Source organism: Molossus molossus, unplaced genomic scaffold (assembly GCF_014108415.1).
Source record: "Molossus molossus isolate mMolMol1 unplaced genomic scaffold, mMolMol1.p scaffold_m16_p_21, whole genome shotgun sequence".
NCBI classification, from domain to species: Eukaryota; Metazoa; Chordata; class Mammalia; order Chiroptera; family Molossidae; genus Molossus; species Molossus molossus.
In genome coordinates, this window is record NW_023425357.1 from 30,424,170 (window position 1) to 30,444,283 (window position 20,114).

General features: G+C 44.0%; 1 protein-coding gene and 1 pseudogene across 1 annotated transcript in view; both read left to right on the forward strand.

Annotated features, from left to right (window-relative positions):
* Positions 1 to 940: 940 nt before the first annotated feature.
* Positions 941 to 1,040, forward strand: LOC118639717 (annotated as a pseudogene).
* Positions 1,041 to 7,495: 6,455 nt separating this feature from the next.
* FA2H (fatty acid 2-hydroxylase) overlaps positions 7,496 to 20,114 on the forward strand; it is a 48,885-nt gene continuing 36,266 nt past the window's right edge. Inside the window, exon 1 of the mRNA XM_036275450.1 lies at positions 7,496 to 7,765. Coding sequence (XP_036131343.1) covers positions 7,496 to 7,765 — 270 coding nt within the window. The remainder of the gene's footprint in view (positions 7,766 to 20,114) is intronic.

Consider the following 20,114-nt stretch of genomic DNA (forward strand, 5'->3'; position numbering starts at 1 on the left):
ACATCAAGTGGTTGCCACCCAAACGGCCCCAACCAGGGCTCGGGACAAACTGCAAACGAGGCACGTGCCCTTAGCGGGAACCGAACCCAGGACTCTCCAGTCTGTGGGCCGACATTCTAATAGCTGTGCCAAACTGGCCAGAGGTGTGTGTGTGTGTGTGTGTGTGTGTGTGTGTGTGTTTCTTTTTTATCCTCACCCGAGCACACTTTTTCACTTTTTGTTCAGATAGAGTGGGAGAGAGAGAGAGGGAGAGAGAGAGAAACATCGATATGAAAGAGACACATCCATTGCTTGCCACCTGCATGACCCCAACTGGGGCCAGGGATGAACCACAACCGAGGTACATGCCCTTGGCCAAAATCGAACCTGGAACTCTTTGGTCCACGGGTTCACGCTCTAACCTCTAAGCCAAAGTGGCCAGGGCCAGGGATTTTTTGTGTGTGTTTTTTTAATCCCTATTTTACATAGAAAGAAGCCGAATATTTATAGCAGTACTATTCACAATAGTGAAAAGATGGAAACAGCCCAAATGTCTATCAACTGATGAAGGAATAAAGAAAATGTGCTATTTCCACATGGTGGAATATTATTCAACCTTCAAAAGGAATAAAATACGGATACATGCTACAACATGAGGAACCTCAAAAATTATTCTAAGTAAAAGAAAGCAGACACAAACAATCACATGTATAATTATATTTATATAAAATACTCAGAATCCATAGAGACAGAGAGCAGATTACTGGCTACCAGGGGCTGGGTGGGGGTGGTCAGAAAGGAATGGGGAGTGACTGCTGGTGGTTATAGAGTTTCCTTTTGGGGTGATGGAAATGTTTTGGTAGATGTGATGTTTGCACAACATTGTGAATGCACTAAATGCCACTGAATTGTACATGTCAAAATGATTAAAATATACAATGTATGTTAACAAAACTAAAACAAGTGCTCGCTTCTATACTAAAATTGGAACAATACAGAGAAGATTAGCATGGCCCCTGCTCAAGGATGACACGCAAATTCATGAAGCGTTCTATATTTTTAATAAACTCAAAATGGATAAAAAGACTTAAATGTAACTTGTAAATCCATAATTCTAGAAGAAAATGTAGGCAACAAAATCTGACATCATACGCAGCAAATTTTTCACTCATACAACACCTAAGGCAAGAAAAACAAAGGAAAAAAAAATGAAGACATGGGACTACATCAAACTAAAAAGCTTCTGCACAGCAAAAGAAACAACCATCAAAACGGAAAGGGATCCCACTATATGGGAGACCATAATTGCCAATGATGCATCAGGTAAGGGATTAATTTCCAAAATATATAGAGTGCTCATACAACTCAACAAAAGAAAGACAAAGAACCCCATTAAAAAATGGGCAGAGGACCTTAATAGACACCTCTCCTAAAAGCACATACAAATGGCCAAGAGACATATGAAGAGATGCTCAACATCACTAATCATCAGAGAGATGCAAACTAAAACAACTACAGTGATACCTCGGTTCTCGAACGCCTCGGTTTTCGACCAAATCGGTATTTGACCAGGAGATTCGAGAAACTTTTGTCTCGGAATCCGAGCAAATATTTGGAACTCGAACTTCCGAGATGAGCCGAGTTGAGCCGAATGGCGTTCATTCGGCCCAGCGCGCCTTGCTTGCGTCATCAGTGTGAGTGCAGAGAGAGAGTCACGCTTTGTGGAGTCACGCTTTCCTATTGGGTTTCATTGCTTCGGTTCTCGAACAATTCGGTTCTCGACCGTCCTCCTGGAACGAATTATGTTCGAGAACCGAGGTATCACTGTATGAGGTATCATTTCACACCTGTCAGAATGGCCGTCATCAACAATCATCAAACAAGTGTTGGCGAGGGTGTGGAGAAAGGGGGACTCTAGTACACTGCTGGTGGGAATGCAGACTGGTGCAGCCAGTGTGGAAAACACTATGGTGTTACCTCAAAAAGTTAAAAATTGAACTGCCATTTGACCCAGTGATCCCACTTCTAAGAATATACCCTAAGAAGCCTGAAACACCAATCAGAAAGAATATATGTACCCCTATGTTCATAGCAGCTATTTACAATAGCTAAGATCTGGAAACAGCCCAAGTGTCCATCAGTAGATGAGTGGATAAAAAAGCTGTGGTACATGTACACAATGGAATACTATGCAGCTGTAAGAAAGAAAGATCTCTTATCCTTTGAGATGGCATGAAAGGACCTGGAGAGTATCATGCTAAGCGAAACAAGCCAAGCAGAGAAAGACAAATATCACATGATCTCACTTATTGGTGGAATATAATGAACTAAACAGACTGCTGAACAAAATTAACCCAGAGACATAGAGGTGGGGTACAGACTGACAAGCCTCAGAGGAGGGAGGTTTGTGGTGGAAGAGATAAACCACAGAACTTACATGCATGTATGCATAACCAATGAACATAGACAACAAAGCTGGGGATGGGGCAGAGGTGGGGAAGGAGAGGAGGATATCAATGGGGGAAAAGTGAGAAACATCTGTAACAAAAACATTAATAAATTAAAAATTAAAAAAAAAAACAACTAGCCCTGGCCGGTTTGGCTCAGAGGTTGGAACATCGGCCTGTGGACCAGAGAGTCCTGGGTTTAATTCCTGCTAGGGGCATGTACCAAAAAAAAAAAAAAAAAAAGCTAAAACAAGTTCATAGATACAGACAACAGAATGGTGGTTACCAAAGGAGTTGGGGGTGGGGGAAGGCTAATTGAGTAAGTCAAATGTATGGTAATGGAAGGAAACTAAACTTTTGTTTCCTAGGGTATACAAATACAGAACTATAATGTATACCTGAGATTTATATACTGTTACTAGCCAATGTTACCTTAGTTAAAAAAAAAAGAAAAAAGAAAAAGTCTAGATGCTGGGGGACATTTTGTGAATATTGAAACGTGAATGCATTATGTATGCATATTACATGTTTAATAATTAAACAAAAAAAATCTGGAGAAAAAAAAGAAGAAACTGGTCTTCACTAGCTTAAGAAACTTGCTAAAGTCACCAGGGTCAATATTAGGATCCACAGTAGATGCAGGGCTTCTGACTGAAAAACCAATGCTTCCACCTCTGGTAACCACAAATCTGATCTCTTTTTTTATGAGTTTGAACTTATTCTTAGATTCTACATATGAATGAGATCAAGCAGCCAATAAAAACCCCACGAGAAATATAAATAAACAATAAACCTAGGGTTTGTCCCACAATAAACAAGGTACATATTCAATAAATGAGGAAGAAAAGATATGTATTATCTTCAGATTTCCTAATATAGGCAAAATGTTTAGTGTTCAAAAGAGTGCTTAAAATGTTTGCATATATGTGTGTTTTCTGTGTGTGCATGTATGCTTGAGGGGAATTTGTGTTTATCTTTACTGGTATCATTACCTATTTGTCAATTTTCAACTGTGTGCTAAGTGCTGGAGATTCAAACGCAAGAAACATTCCCTACCTTCAAGCACTTCCAGTCTAGTTAGGGAGTGAGGGTAAAAGGACAGGACACCATATGCTGAGGGCAATTTGTGTTACAGGCAGTAAAGGAATCAGGGGAGATTCTGTGGAGAGGTGGTCCCTGAACCTAGGAGGGGTCAGGCCTGCCAGGCAGAGATACAAGGATCTTTCCACCCCAATGAGAGTGGGGTGGGTTTGAAAGGTAGTTAGGGCCTACATCCCAGGTTCAATTTGGATCTCGTCATTTTTGCAAGAGAGAACCTCTGACAGTTTCTGAATAGGGTGATGACGTGCTAAATTGAGTTTCAGTTCTTCTGAGGTACTGAAGACAGATTGAAAGAAGTAGAGCTTGAAGGAAGAGAGGTTGTTAGGCCATTGCTCTGGTCTAGGCATGAGGGGACGATCTGAGTTAGAGAGTGGAGTTCTATTTTTTGTTTTATCCTCACCCGAGGACATTTTTGCATTTATCTTCAGATAGAGCCAGAGGGAGAGAGAGAGAAACATCAATGTGAGAGAGACACATCTAGTGGTCGCCACCCACACAACCCCAACAGGGGCAAGGGACAAACTCTGCCCCTAGGGGGAACTGAACCCAGGACTCTCTGGTCCGCGGGCTGACACTCTAACCTCTAACTGTGAAAGAGACACATTGGTTGCTTCCTGCACGACCCCAAGGGGCCAGGGATCAAACCTGCAACCTAGGTACGTGTCCTATACTGGGAATCAAACCTGCGACCCTTCGGTCTACAGGCCGATGCTCTAACTGCTGAGCCAAACTGGCCAGGGCTAATTATACTATTTTTGCTTTATACTTTACATATACACTTTTGTTTGCATTAAAAGTATTTTTAAAGATTAAAGAATTAGCCCTGGTCAGTTTGCCTCGGCAAATTGGCCAGGGCATAAATGGGATTTTTAAATGTTCAGTTTCCATTTGTTTGTTGCTAGTGATTAAAATACAACTGATTTTTGTATTTTGACCTTGGATCCGGAGAACTTGCTACATTCACTTACTAGTTCTAGTTGAGGTTTCCTATGCAAACAATCATGTCATCTGTCAGCCTTCAGACCAAAGCAGGTTCGATTCCGGTCAAGGGCATGTACCTTGGTTGCAGTTCAATCCCCAGCCCTGGTCCAGGTTGTGCAGGAAGCAACCAATTGATGTGTCTTCCTCACATCAATATTTTTGTCTTTCTCTCCCTCCCTCCCACCCACTCTACCTGAAAATCAATGAAAAAATATCCTCGGGTGAGGATTAAAAGAAAAAATGATTAAAGAATTAAAAATAGCAAAATAATTGTTTGCACACTATACACACCATTCTTGTTGTTTTCCACTTACAATGTCCTGGAGATTATTCCCTATCAGTACACATAAGCCTATATCATTATTTCTAATGGCTACATTGTATTTAACTGTTTGAATACAACATTTATTCAATCAGTCCTCCCTAATAAAGAATATTTGGGTTGTTTCTATTCTACAAACAAGGTTGCCATTAATATTATTATGCATACATCTTTATATAGTGTGTCTTTAATATCAAAACTAAAACTGGAATTACCTATGGCAAGAAATGTGCTACAATTCTGAATAGATGGCTAAATTGCTTGTTCGATTTGAGACAATAGGACTTTAAGGCAATGATTAGAAATCCAAATGGGAATATCCTGCAGATATTGTCAGCAGAAAGAACCCGAGGACACCTATGAGTGTGTGTTTGACTGATTTTGCACATGCAAGGTATTTGGAACAGAGTAGATTGGAAGTGGTATAAAGGTGTAAGGGTGACTATGTATTTGTCACTTGAGAAAAGCAGTATTAGTGATCTAAGGCTTCTAGGCCTATTGGGCAGCAGTTTTATAGCAGATACATGGAGTTAGCCCAACTCTTGCCTACTCCCTGAGGGTGAGCCAGGAGAGGCCTGGAAGGGAGAGAAGGAAGAGACAACTCTCCTGACTTTGGGCATGTGTATTGTTGGCATGGCCTGAGACATCTGGACCAGATTTCCCCCACTGTGCTGGCCTGACTTAGATGCTCTGTCCTAGGAGAGTATAAATAAGGGTGGTCCTGCCCTGCCCGGTTTGGTTCAGTGGTTAGAGTGTTGGCCTGTGGTCCAGAGAGACCAGGGTTTGGTTCCCACTAAGGGTGCCTCAGTTGCAGTTTGTCCCCGGCCCTGGTTGGTCGTGCGGGTGGCAGCCACTCGATGTGTCCCTTTCATGTCGATGTTTGTCTCTCTCTCTTCCTTTCTCTCCCTCCCACTCTATCTGAACAAAAAATGTAAAGGTGACCTCGGGTGAGGATAAAAATAATAATAATAAGGGTGGTCCTGAAAATACTTTTTTTCTGGGAGAGGTGGAAGCCAGCTGGAATGGGACAACCTCAGTACCAAGATCCTTTGATTACAAATCATGAGTTCAAGGGAGATCCCCAATTGTTGGGCAAGTAAGGTGGTGTGAAGTTCTTCCCTCATATAAATAAAACTGGAGATCACACTATTTTCCTTTCCATCTAGCATAACCAGTGGGCTTTTCTCCTTTAGGTCCCTATTTCTCCTGTGTAATGGAGACAGAATTCTCTGTTCTGTCCTCAGGGCCTTCCCGGCAGGGTGAGACCAGAGTAAGGCAAGTGAGGCAGTCACTCTGGATGCAAAACCTAGCAATCAAGATAAAGAATATTTTAATGCAGTATTTTAAAAATTCATAATTAAGGCAAAAAATTCATGACGAACAAAATCCCCAAACCTTATATATTAAAGACAAGATCTCTCTTACCCTTCACTTTTACCATCCTGCCTCATTCACCTCACTAGTCCTGCAGGCTGTGGTTTGCCAATATGATTTTTTTTAAAGAAATTCTTTATAATATATATTTATTGTGGTAAAATATACATAATATAAATTTACCATTTTAACCATTTTAAAATTTATAGTTCAGTGGCATTAAGTATGTTTATATTGCTGTGCAACAATATTATTTTTAAAATATAACCTTAAAATGTTATATATTGCCCTGGTTTGGTTGGAGCTTCCTCCTGTGCAGAAGGGTTGCCCTTCCATTCCCAGTCAGGGCACATACCTAGGTTGCAAGTTAGATCCCCAATACCGGAAGGCAACCAATCAATGTTTCTCTCAAACATGACTTTTTTCTCTCCCCATCCCTTCCTCTCTCTAAAATCAGTTTTTTAAAAAATCCTCGAGTGAGGGTTTTTTTTTTAAGTTATATATTGTGCCCTGGCCAGTTTGGCTCGTGGTTGGAGCATTGGCCTGCGGTCCAGAGACACCCGGGTTCAGTTCCCACTAAGAGCAGGTACCTCAGTTGCAGTTTGTCCCCGGCCCTGGTTGGGTCGTGCGGGTGGCAGCCACTCAATGTGTCCCTTTCACATCAATGTCTCTCTCTCTTTCTTTCTCTCTCTCCCTCCCATTCTATCTGAACAAAAAATGAAAAAAGTTTCTTCAGGTCAGGATTAAAAAAAAAAAAAAGTTATATATTGTAATTACTGAGTTTGGAGGTGTCCTTTGAAATTTTGCATGAGAAGCCAGTGCCTCATTCGCCTAACTCTAGCCCTCACCCAGCCTCCGTCCTCCCTACCCTCTCCTGGAGCCTAAGAGTTCCCCTAGTGGCTATCAGGCCACCGAGGATGTCCATCCAGCCAGCCACTGGAGACTGGAAGACTTGATCCATGTGCATCTGGCCGCCCTCTTGGCTGTCCTCCTGCAACGGGACACACCTGGCGAACGCTTCCTCTACATGCCCTGGGCCACCTGGCTGCCAGCGGGCAGCAACTGGCCCTCCCACTCGGGTCTGCGAGGCTTCCTGAGGGCCAATGGGAACGGCCCCTCCGGGCTCGGGCAGTATCACGCGGAATGGCCAATGGGAACGCGGCATGCAAATGAGCAGGTGCGGTGGCGGCCGGCCTGTCAGGGCGGCCGCGGCTCAGGGGATGTTAGAGGCGCGCTGGGCGGCCGCCGAGCAGACGCCCGGGCTTCGAGCTGTGAGCTCCGGTCTCCCGCCATGGCCCCCGCTCCGCCCCCGGCCGCCTCTTTCTCACCCGCCGAGGTCCAGCAGCGCCTGGCGGCCGGCGCTTGCTGGGTCCGCTGCGGGGCCCGCCTCTACGACCTCACCGGCTTCTTGCGGCAGCACCCGGGGGGCGAGCAGCTGCTGTGGGCACGGGCTGGCGAGGATGTTAGCGCCGACCTGGACGGGCCGCCGCACCGGCACTCGGCCAACGCGCGCCTCTGGCTCGAGCAGTACTACGTGGGCGAGCTGCAAGGAGACCCTCAGGTACAGCGGTGCCCGGGGTCACAGACACCTTCCCCCGAATCTCTCCTCCCCCTGCTCCCCACTCCCCGCAAATCCCGCTCACCTGCCCTCTAGGAGGACTCAAGGTGACAGCCTCCGCCCTCACCTCCGCTTCTCCTCTCTTCTGTCCAGCAAGCAAGTCAATACCCCTGAACTCCTCACCAGGAGTTTGCCCTTCCTCTCCAGCCTTAACCCTGACCCTCTTGTATCTGCCACCTCTCCCACCACCGAAGTTACTCCTTCCTTCCTATTTGATCTTCCTGCAGCCTCTGCCGTCTGACAACTTGGACCACCTTTTCTCAGACCCTCACTTGCCCATTCTTTCTTTCCTGTTCCCTTATTGGCCTCTTCTTCTTTGCAACTGCTCTTTATTTCTGGTTGAATAATAAGTGTCAAGCTCACCTGTTCTCTTTTTCCTATCTCACCCTACTCCTGCTCCTCAAAGGCATGGATCAGCCTGGCAGTGTTGTTCAGTGGTTGAGTATCAACCCATGCACCAACAGGTCACTGGTTCGATTTCCGGTCAGGGCATGTGCCCAAGTTGTGGGCCCAAATCCCAGTGGGGGGCATGCAGGAGGTGGTCAACCGATGTTCTCTCTCACTGATGTTTCTATTTCTCTCCTCCTCTCCCTTCCTCTCTCTGAAATAAAATATATATATACATATGTATATGTATATATTTTATATATATATATATATATATATATATATATATAATTTTAAAGGCACGGATGAGTCACCGTTCTCAGCTAGTCAGGATTTCCTGGTCCTTCCCTAGTCTTGCTCTAGGGCTCTTCTGGGTGGGTGAAAATGTCAGGCCAGTGTCTTAGGTGGACTATGTCCTCCCACCCCTCAAACCTCCCTTCATTCCTTGTCTTGCCTGCTGGCATGGGTGTCCAAAAGGGTGAAATGAGAGGGCTAAGCCAGTTTTGCTGGGGAGAAGGGATTAGCACTTTGAGCTGCATGCTGCTGTACAATACGGCTTCACGATGGTAATTAAGCCTCTAAGTGAGCCTGGGGTAGGTTTTGGTATTCCCATTTTAGGATGTGGAAACTGAGGCTTCAAGTGGCTCTATAATTTTTCCAAGGTCAAATAGCTAGGTAGTGGGAAAACAAAGTGTATCTGATTCCAAAATCAATGCTGCCTCCATTCCAAGGATCCTTGAGCATGGGAGACAGCTGCTACTCACAAGGCTCCAGAAAGGCCCAGGCCAGAGGTCAAGCTGATTTCTTGGGCCTTCCCTAGGCCCGGCTGTAGGACTGGTGACAGTTGGGCCATAATGCTAGGACATAAGCCAGTAGTTGTTCCCTCCTCTTAGCTCTTGCTTTCAAGATAGCCCTAGCAAGTACTTTTAGATCCTTGGATGAAAGGACATGCCTCTTGCCCTGGCCGGTTTAGCTCAGTGGTTGGAGTGTCAGCTTGCAGACCAGAGAGGCCTGGATTCGGTTCCAGCTAAGAGCACGTACCTCGGTTGCAGTTTGTCCCGGGCCCCGGTTGGGGTTGTGTGGGCAGCGACCAGTTGATGTGTCTCTCTCACATTGATGTTTCTGTCTCTCTCTTCCTCTGTCTCTCCCTCCTACTCTATCTAAAGATAAATGGGGAAAAAAAGGCATGCCTCTCACTGTTCCATGTGGTTCCTCACTGGGCCATGTCACCTAATTCTTCAATCATTTATTCAGTCACTCACTTGGTTCCTTAATGGTTAGCAGCACTGAGCAAGGCACTGGGGAGGCACTAATGGATAAAACCAATACCAGTCTTTGTGGAGCTAACAGGCTAATGAGGTGGGGGAGGGAACATACTAATTGCACAGTAATTATTTAATTATCTGATGCTATCAGAGAATGGATCTGGAGGGGAGTGGTTCAAGGAGAGCTTTTTGAGAAAGTGACATTTACACTGAGAGGTGAAGTGTGGTGGGAAAAGCATTCCAGTCAGAGGGAACAACAGCACGTGCAAAGGCTCTGAAGGGTAAGGTGTTGGCACAGTCAAGGGACAGAAATAAAACGAATGCGACCACAAGCTGGTGGGCAAGGAGACAGAAGTGGGAGGAGGCCAGAGATCAGCTGGGGCCGTGTTCCCCTAGGCTGTCAGAATTTAGAACTTGATTCTAAGAACAATGGGAAGCCAGGGAAGGGATTCGAGCATGGGTGTGGCGTGATCAGATTTGCATCTTTAGAAGAGCACCCTGGCTACAGTGCCAGAAAGAGTGGAGGGAGCCCAAGTGAGTGTGAGGAGACCAGGCAGGAGACTGCTGTATAGCCCGAGGTGAGAGGTAGTAGTGGTTGCCAGCCTGGTGGCTGTGACTGAGGCAAGAATGGGATTGAATTTGGGAGATTTCATAGGTACAGTGCCAGGACTCAGTGGGAGCCCAATGTAATTTTGGAAGTTGATGTTTGGTGTTAGGTCATGCTGAAGGGGCAGAAGGTTTAGCCACAGATGTTACTAAAGTGCAGGAAATAAGAGGTTGGGGCCAGAATACTAGAGACTTATAGGCCTGTGATAACACATGGGAGCCATCCTACCTTGTAACTGTCCTATAAAAAGGAGCCTTAGAGTGTGGCTTCTGACCAGCCAGCACTGTGGTTTGATTTTGCTTTGTTTTGCAACTCTCAGGCATTGCACTCAGAGACACTGAAACCAAGTTTGCTTCCTACCTCTGCACTTGCCCCAAGAGTCCTGCTGTGGCTATGTTGCATGCATTCCTTATATCTAAGCCCCAACCTGAGGATTTGGGAAGAAAACTAAAAAACAACACACAAACCCGTGGCCCAAACTTGACCAATGGCTATATTCACCCAATACTCCAGTGGCCTGTCAGCTTCTGTCTGCTGATGTCTATTCTAGAAACTGGTATAGGATTGTCTTTAAATTGTGGGGGAAAGACAATCATAGGAGAAATGTGGAGAGGGGTATCCTTTCAGAGAGAAACCTTTTTCTTTTTTAATAATTTTATTTTTATTTTTTTATCCTCACCCGAGGACATTTTTTCATTTTTTGTTCAGATAGAGGGGGAGGGAGAGAGAGAGAAACATTGACGTGAAAGGGACACATCGAGTGATTTCCACCTGCAAGACCCAACCAGGGTGGGGACAAACTGCAACCGAGGTACGTGCCCTTAGCAGGAACCGAACCCGGGTCTCTCCAGACCGCAGGTTGACGTTCCAACTGCTGAGCAAAACTGGCCAGAGCGAGAAACCCTTTTCTTAAGGCCTGAGTGGAGACAAGACATTTCTGTTCTTCTCTCTAGTTAAGCCCTACTAGCAACCTCCTCGCTGCCTTCTCCACCTCCCTTCTCTCCTCCTGCTGGTCCAGCTCCTGTAATGTGGGGACCAGGAGGACTGTTAATGGGAAGGGTAGTGTCATGAACCCACTCTGCTGTTTGGGGCTCATTTCTGAACAGTGCCCCTCTAGGGGGTCTTTGGAGGGAAGCCTCCTGGAGCTCTACTATGAAACTTCCAGGGAGAAGGCCTGGCCCCATTGGTTTCCCCTGTTCCCTACTTTGCCACACCCCTCTGTGTACACACTTACACACACACATCCACACTCACACGAAGGCACACACACAAAACAAGTCCAACTTGTTTAAGCCAGCATACTGTGGAGATGACACAAGGTCTGCTGTCGCCATGACCTTGGACTTGAGGAAGCCAAGCTGCCTGCCTTGAGCAAGTGAGGGAACAATGGCTGAGTAGGGAAGCGAGGCCCTGTTCTCACCCTGGCCCTCACGTGCCAATAGGGTCAAGCTCCTCACTCCAAGCTTAGGGAAGAGCAATGTTCTTCCAACTGCAGCTCATATTGTTGGTAGGGCACGAAGTTCATTTACTGAGCTGAAACCAGCTTTAAAAAAAAGAAAGACATAGGAAAGGAAAATCTTTGGGTCCAACCTCCTAAAGCCATAGGTACTGTGTTTCCCAGACTTGGATCATCCATGAATCACTGACCCCATTTTTTCTGAATTGGCATACCACTTGTGCTAGTCTATTTAATATTTCTCATTAACTAGACTTACCTTTTATTTTACCATTTAGTCACTCAAGGCAATAATATCAGTGAAATCACAGGTTTTACATGCACTTTAAATATTGAGCTATTAAAATAAGTAATGCTCATCCTCATACCCCCCTAAAATCTTCTTGGAGTATATATCACACTTTGGAAAACATATGGAGCAGAGCTTCTTAACCCCGGTGTTTGTGGATCATTTTCTGGAGTTGATGAAAGAGATAAAATGGTGTGTAAATAGGCCTGGTTGTGCATTTTGCTGGTGAGAGCTACAGTTTTCATCACAGTCCAGCCAGAATCCTTCCCTCACTAGAAACCTGCCACCAAGAGGATAGTACCTATGAAAGGGCGTTTTTCATTCCTCCCCACCTCACACACAGAGAGCGGTCCTCCCATGGGCAAACATCTGACCATGGCCCAGATAAAGCCTTCTGTTTGAGAAGACCCTGGAGGAAGGCAAGCCTCAGCTCTCCAGCCACTGCTGTTGATGTCACCCTGTTGTCTGAGCGTCTCTGGGTGCCATGTGCTAATCCCACAGGGTGTACCTACCTCTCAGTGGCTGAGAAGTCCACAGATTCTGCCACATGTGTTTCTGCCAGGCTTTGGGGTCTGACCATTTAGAGCGCAGGGCATGGGTAATTAAATGAGGATGGACAATAGGGAGAGGATGTAAGTGCAGAAAGACTTGGGGTTCTCACCCCACCCAGGCTCCAGAACATCTTGAGCATAACCCAACTTGGAAAGCTTGTCTGAGCTGAGAATTCAGTTTTAAAAAATGGTGCTTGGGGAACTTGCCAAACTGCCCCCACCTGTAGAGCACTGAGGACTGTGACAAGTCCGCTAATGGAAGGGGGTTGAGATTTGCTTCACCTATAAAGGGCTTCCCAATTGAGCCTGCCTGGCCAATCAGCAATAACCATCCTTTGATACCTGCCAGGGATTTCCAAGCTCTGACTTGCTGTGGTGCTAGGCAAGTCTTATCTGGAGGATGAATCTAGGGCCAACTGGGAGAGCGTCTAGGGACCCAGGTCACTGCGGTTCCATGTGACACCAGGGTAAACACAGGCTTCAGGAGTACTCTCTGGTGTCACCCCAGAATTCAGTGAGGGAAAGATCAGAAATTAGGACTCTCTAGGAGAAATAAAAAGAAACAAACAGGAATCCCCGAAATACCCGAGAGTCATCATCTTTGGGAACATTCCCAGGAAAAAACCCAACTGATACCTGAGCAGCCTCCACCATCTTTCCTTTCTGTATTGGTTTTTTCATATGACATACACTCATTGTTGGTCCATATGTTGTCTTCATTCATTTAGACAGATAATAAGCACCCTGTTCCCTCTGAAATCTACCACGGTGCTGAAACTGCCCTTGCCAGGGTCATCAGGACCTTCACCTCACTAAACCCGGTGGTCAGTTCTCACCTTATCTCACCTGGCCTGGTAACATGGTGATCACTGCCCCCTCCTTGATACCCTTTCCTCAGTTGGCTCCTGGATTCCACACCCTTTTGGTTTTCCACCTGCACTAGTTTTCTATCGTTGTGCTAACAAATTCCCACAAACTCAGTGACTTAATCCAAATATATTCTCTCATAGCTCTGGAGGTCAGAAGTCAAAAATGAGTTGGCAGGGCAACCTTCCTTCTGGAGACTCTAGGGGAGAATCTATGTTCTTGCCTTTTCCTGCGTTGAGAGGCTGCCTGTTTTCCTTGGCTCATGGCCCCAGCCAGCAATCGCATGGCTCGGACCTCTCCTCTTATGTCACTTCTTCTCTGACTCAGACTGTCCTGCCTCCGTCTTTCACTTGGAAAGACCTTTGTGGGTACACCGAGCCCACCTAGATAATTCAGTATAACCTCCCCACCTCAAGGTCTTTAATTTAATCACATCTGTAAAGTCTCTTTTTCTATGTAAGGTGACATAGCCTCAGTTTCCAGAGATTGAGACACAGACTTTGGAGGGAGTGCCTTATCCCACCTATTTTATGACCTAGACCCCTAGTTATTACTTCTCAGCCTCCATCACTAGCTTCTCTTGCTCCTCATTTTTCATAAAAGTGCACAAAGCTTAAATGGAATCACACAGTCTGTACTCTGTTGTACAGCTTCTTTCACTTGATACGATGTCTGGGAGATTCTGTGTTTTCTTTACTCTTAACAGCAACTGTCACCATTGCCTGCTCTATCCTAGATAATCCACAGGCTAAGACTATAGAAGGGGGACAAGGGGGAAAACTGGAAAAAAGCAGAGCCCATGGATTGGACAGACCACATGCTGATTCTGATGAGCCTTCTTAGTTTTCCTCCAGGACATCACTCCTACCCTACTTTGGCCAGAGCATCATTATGCTTATTATTGCAGCTATCTCCTGGGCAGGTCTCTTCCTGCCAATGTGTCCTGCACCCCATTGCCTGTGAACTTTTCTAAAGAGAATTTGGTTATGTTACAGCAGTATTCCTAAGTCTTCAATGGCTCCCTATTGCCACATCCTTTAAAGTCCAGTTCAAATGCCATTTCTTTCATAGATTCTCTCCTTACTTCCCCACCTAGAACTGGTTTTTCTCCTCCCAAATTCTCATAGCACTTTCCCTGTACCCACATTAAGTATTCATAATGTTCTTCCTCAATTGCTGTATTTTCACTATGTGTCTTATCTTCTCTACTAACTTGTAAACTCTCTAAAGACTGGAATTGTCTGATTCATCTGGGTTTCTCTAGGACACACTAGCACATTGGTGCATGCCAATAGGAACTAATAAATGTTTGAATAAATGAATTAATTGGCTTCTTGGAAAACTGGGATGTATGCATAATTGAAAAGGGAAGTGGTAATATTAGCACATACAAGATACTTCAAGAATTAAAATGTTAAAAAAAAATCTCCAGTTTCTTCTTTGTTAGCTAAAAGGGTTGGGAGCTGATGGAAAGGATGAGAGGCTATAAGGTAAATCCTCATTTCTACCTTTGCCCTCAATTATTTGCAACCAGAGAGAGATGGCAAAACATCTTCCATACCAGGCTACTGTGGTTCACTCTTGCCCATGAGCCCCTACAAGGACAGAAGTGAAGTTAACCATAGAAAATGCCAGTCAAGAGCCCTTGCTGCTCTCAGAGCTGTGTCCAGTCCCCATGTGGCTGTATGTGTCTGGATGACATAACCTAGGCAGGACCCAGGTTGCTTGGATATCCAGCTCTGTTTACTTTTCATGTAAATTTCTCTAAAGCATGTAGTCTCAGAACAGACAGATCTCTAATTGCCACTCATCTAAGATGGGCAGAAGGCTTCTAATGTCCACTCTTGCTCTACAATGGAAAAAGAGCTTGGTCAGAAAAATAAAACTGGAGAACACCAAATTTTTTTGTTTTGTTTTGTTTTGTTGTTTTTTTATCCTCACCTGAGGACATTTTTCCATTTTTTGTTCAGATAGAGTGAGAGAGAGAGAGAGAGAGAGAGACATCGACATGAAAGGGACACATCGAGTGGCTGCCACCCGCACGACCCAACCAGGGCCAGGGGCAAACTGCAACTGAGGTACGTGCCCTTAGTAGGAACCGAACCCGGGTCTCTCTGGACCACAGGCTGATGCTCTAACTGCTGAGCCAAACTGGCCAGGGTGAGAACACCAAACTTAATGCTAGCAACACTCATAAAGTTTATCAATAAGGAATAGAAACCTCATACTCAGGAATTTTTGTTGTGAAGCATTGCCCTAAAGTGTATTTATCCAAATACTTTGTTTTCTTACCTTGATAGTATATTGCAAGGTATCTAAGTAGCGGTACCAGATTCACAAATTTGGGGGGATTTGTTTTAATATATTTGAACACCAATGCACACAGAATGTCTTAAATTCCTGTTATAGGAACACTAATAGCCAGAAATTCTGTTGGTGCAAATCCATGTGACTGCACACTTAGAGAGAATCATGTAATCTATGCAAACTTGATTGATAATTACCTAAGTGAATTAGTCATAGTTTCCCCCTTTGAAAGGAATAGAATTTAAAAGGAGTTGAATTCTAGCCCTGACCAGTGTGGCTCTGTTGGTTGACCATTGTTCCATGCACTGAGAGGTTGCTGGTTTGATTCTCTGTGAGGACACATGCTCAGGTTGCAGGCTCAATCCCCAACAGGGGTCATGTAGGAGGCAGTCAATTGATGTTTCTCTGTCATAGATGTTTCTTTCTCTCTCTTTCTCCCTTCCTCTCCTTCTAAAACCAATAGAAACATATTTTAAAGAGAGAAAAAAAAAGAGTAGAATTTTAGCTTTCTACATTCTTCTGTGTCTAGCAGAACCTTTTTTTTCAAGTTTTGTTAATGTTGAATATGTACACAGAACCTTGTAACATTGCTTATTATTGCACAATGCTCAGATTTCCCATTGGAAAAATGGAATCAGAGTATTTAGGGATCTCTAGGAATGGCTAGTTTTAGTTTTATGAATTCCAAATGTTAATAGTCCATAATAACCCACTTAGTTGCTAATAAATCATCCCTAGTCTTATGTAATAATGGAAGTCGATGAACAGGCATCATTTATCCACAAAGATCAAAGAATGACCTCAAATTTTAAGGTCAGTTCAAGGCCCACATTTTGAGACTGGCTGCCATGAGGGAATGAGGAACACCTACATTGGACTGATTAAATACAGCTTCCATGATTCTGTATCCACCCCTATAAACCAGGGGAAAGTCCAGACTAACCTGATTTAGTGGTTGCTTTTTCCTGTCCCAGGCAAGACCCTTTGGAGTGCCACATGTAATGACTTGTGTGGGTTGGAGACAGGGTGCCATAAAAAATTTAATTGTTCCTTGAACCTGAGTAGGAAAGTCCTTAACTCTTAAGATGAATTTGCTTGAAATGGAGACCAAAATGTTATAGAAAATGGGGCAGGGGGTTGGGAGAAGAAAATTGGTTATCTTTAAAAACAAAACTAAAACATATATTTTTATATTTTTTTATCCTCACCCGAGGACGTTTTTCCATTTTTTGTTCAGATAGAGTGGGAGGGAGAGAGAGGAAGAGAGAGAGAGAGAGAGAGAGAGAGAGAGAGAGAGAGAGAGAGAGAGATGTGAAAGGGACACATCGAGTGGCTGCCACCCGCATGACCAACCAGGGCCGGGGCCAAACTGCAATCGAGGTACATGCCCTTGGCAAGAACTGAACTCAGGTCTCTCTGGACTGCAGGCCGACGCTCTAACCACTGAGCCAAACCGGCCAGGGCTAAAACATATTTTTTTAGTTCATTTCAACATGACAGCAAAATTCAGATTGCAATTGCACACCAATTCATAAATTCAGCAAATAATGAATCAAGTAGTGTTGTTTTGTGCACGTGTGTGGTTTTTCTGATAAAACTGTATGAAAGCACAATGTGACATTCTCGACTTCTCATTGGCTGTTCATAGCATGATCATAAAGGGTCATTTTAGCAAGAGTATTGATGGGCTAAGGATCTCTCTTGATCCTTTGATAAACAGGTCATTGTCTTTTGAAGGGTCTCATCCTTTGTTGATTGCCTATATTTTCATATTAACTTTGCCAGATCCTTATTTGGCAATGGAATTGTGAGTAAAACAGTTTCTATCATTCTCATTGACTTCATAAAATTTTCTGTATTTTTGCATTGATCAATTTTACTTTACAGTCAGTTTGCATTTAGTTGCATTGATAGCAGCCTCAACCATCACTTTGCCTAGGTGGACTGAGGGGACTTTTTTGAGTAGGAATAAATAGTTGCGTGTTTAGGTGATTTTTACTGTCCTTTGCAACTTAAATCTTCAGAGATTCAGATCCAAAAACACTTGGACAGCAGTAGTCCCTATACAACTAGTAGTAACACACATAAGTTTATATAGCAATTAACATTTAAAAAGTATTTTCCCATATATTTATATTTTGAACCCTTACAGTAGGTGGGGTAGATATCAGCTCTCCCATTTCATAGATAAGCAAACTATAGCTTGCCCTGGCCAGTTTGGCTCAGCGGTTAGAGTGTCAGCCTGCGAGCCAGAGAGTCCTGGGTTCGGTTTCCGCTAAGGGCACGTACCTCGGTTGTGGTTAGTCCCTGGCTCCGGTTGGGGTCGTGTGGGTGGCAACCAGTTAATGTGTCTCTCGCATTGATGTTTCTCTCTCTTCCCCCCCTCTCCCTCCCACTCTATCTGAAGATAAATGCAAAAATGTCCTTGGGTGAGGATTAAAAAAAAGAAAACTATAGCTCTGAGAGATCCTGAAATATGGGTCTCCAGGTGCCCAGTATTTCCTCTGCATACCCATTAGGGATAAATATTAGGCATGAGATTAAACCTTGGGGATCTTTTGTTTAATGATTTATAATCACTCTCTCTATATAAAGGATATTTTATATCCTTTTTTCCATCATATGTATTACTATTTGTCCTCTAGTGTTCACTTGTCTTCTGACTTCTTTGATTTTTTTGTCCATTTAAACCTTTAATATTTACATGTAGAAAAAGATATCAAGTTTTATCATTCTTAGAAAAACCACCCCTACTTTAAGATTTTGCGCATAAAAACAAAATATTTTAGTATTCTGGTAATAATTTTATGCTTAATGTTTTGTTTTTGTTTAAATGTTTTACCCAGCTATAATGTTTTTGGTATAAAAAACAAAACTAAAGATTATTTTAGGTTCAAATTTTTCCAACTGGTTATCCCAGTAGATGTATGGAATAATCTATTTTTCCTACTGATTTAAATAACACTTTCTCACACATTAATCATTCACGGGTATATTTTGGTCTATTTTTGGCCTCTATTCTTTCCCAGTGAAATTACTCAATTTTTATCAGGTTTTGGCCATTGGGTTTTTTTCTCCTTCTGTTTTATTCCAGCCAGAATTCTGCTCCCACCTGTTCCATTAGAGAAAGTCAAGGGCAGGACAGGAGCTGAGTGTCACTTCTGGGCCATGTTGCTGGCCTTGAGGAAACATAGAGAGTCTGACTTTCAGGGGCTGAGGCTGCCCAGCATGCCTGACCCTGAGGTCCTGTGGCTGGAACAGGGAGGAAGCAGCTCAGGGAAGCCCACGCAGGCGACAGGCTCCAGTCAGCAAGCTCATGGGAGGGTCCAAAGTGGGTGTCCAAGCGGTCATGGAATGGTAGGGATTTCAGCGGGGAATGCAGGCATTGGGGGGGGGGGGGGTGAGGAGGGAGCGTCTGGAAGCAGCCTTGCCTCTGGAACTCAGCATGCCTGTGGGTCCTGTGTACCTTTCCTGCACTGTGTCCACAGCCTGGGTTGGAGGAGGGGCCTGCAGGTCAAGTTGTGGTGTGAACAGCCGGAGGCTAAGAGAGCAGGGAAGCAGCCGTGTTTGCTAACAGGGAACCTGGCACCTCTCTTGCAAAGCCCAGTAAAATCTCAAACTTCTTGTCTCTCTGTCCAAGGGAATTGCATACTTATCCCCTCACCTTCCTTTCATCATAATCGAATAAGCAGCTTGTTAAAACAGATTCCTGAGACCTTCTGGGACAATAAAAATGTTCTACGTCTTGATTTGGGCATTGGCTACAAAGAGGCATTTAATTGTCAAAACTCACCAAATGATACACACTTAAGACTGTTTATTTTTATTTTTATTTTTGTTAATCCTCAACAGAGGATACTTTTTCCATTGATTTTTAGAAAGAGTGGAAGGGGGGGGGGGCAGAGAAAGAAACATTGATGTAAGAGAGACACATTGATTGGTTTCCTCCTGCATGCACCCCAACCAGAGCTGGGGATTGAACATGCAACCCAGGTTCGATTCTGCCCTTGACCAGAATCGAACCCGTGACCCTCTGGTGTGAGGGCCAATGCTGAACAACCACTGAACAGCACTGGCCAGGGTGAGACTGGTAATTTTTATGATATAAAAAATATACCCATTTTTTAAATGGAAGCAAACAAATTTAATAAATATTAGAAATCACTTTTAAGTATATGACCTCATGATTGCTAAAGTTAGATGTTGGTATACGTAAGTCTTTAAAGATTTCTTTTAAAAAATAGTAGAATGTGAATGTTAGAATGTAGGTATTAGGGATACAGGTATTTGAGGTGAGATTCTTTCAGCTTGACTGTATGTTTAAATTTTTTCATAATAAGATGTCGGGAAAAAAGTACCAAGTAGTTAGATTGTGGACATTACTCACAGATATGTTCTAAAAGGATGAGTGGGAAAATAAAATAAAGCAAAGTAACAGCAGGTGAATGGTTATGTACAACAAGACATCACATTTCTAGTGATACTGATTAGTTTCTTAGAACAGCTGTAACAAAGTACCAGGAACTAGGTGGCTTAAAGTAACAGAAATCTATTCTCTCACAG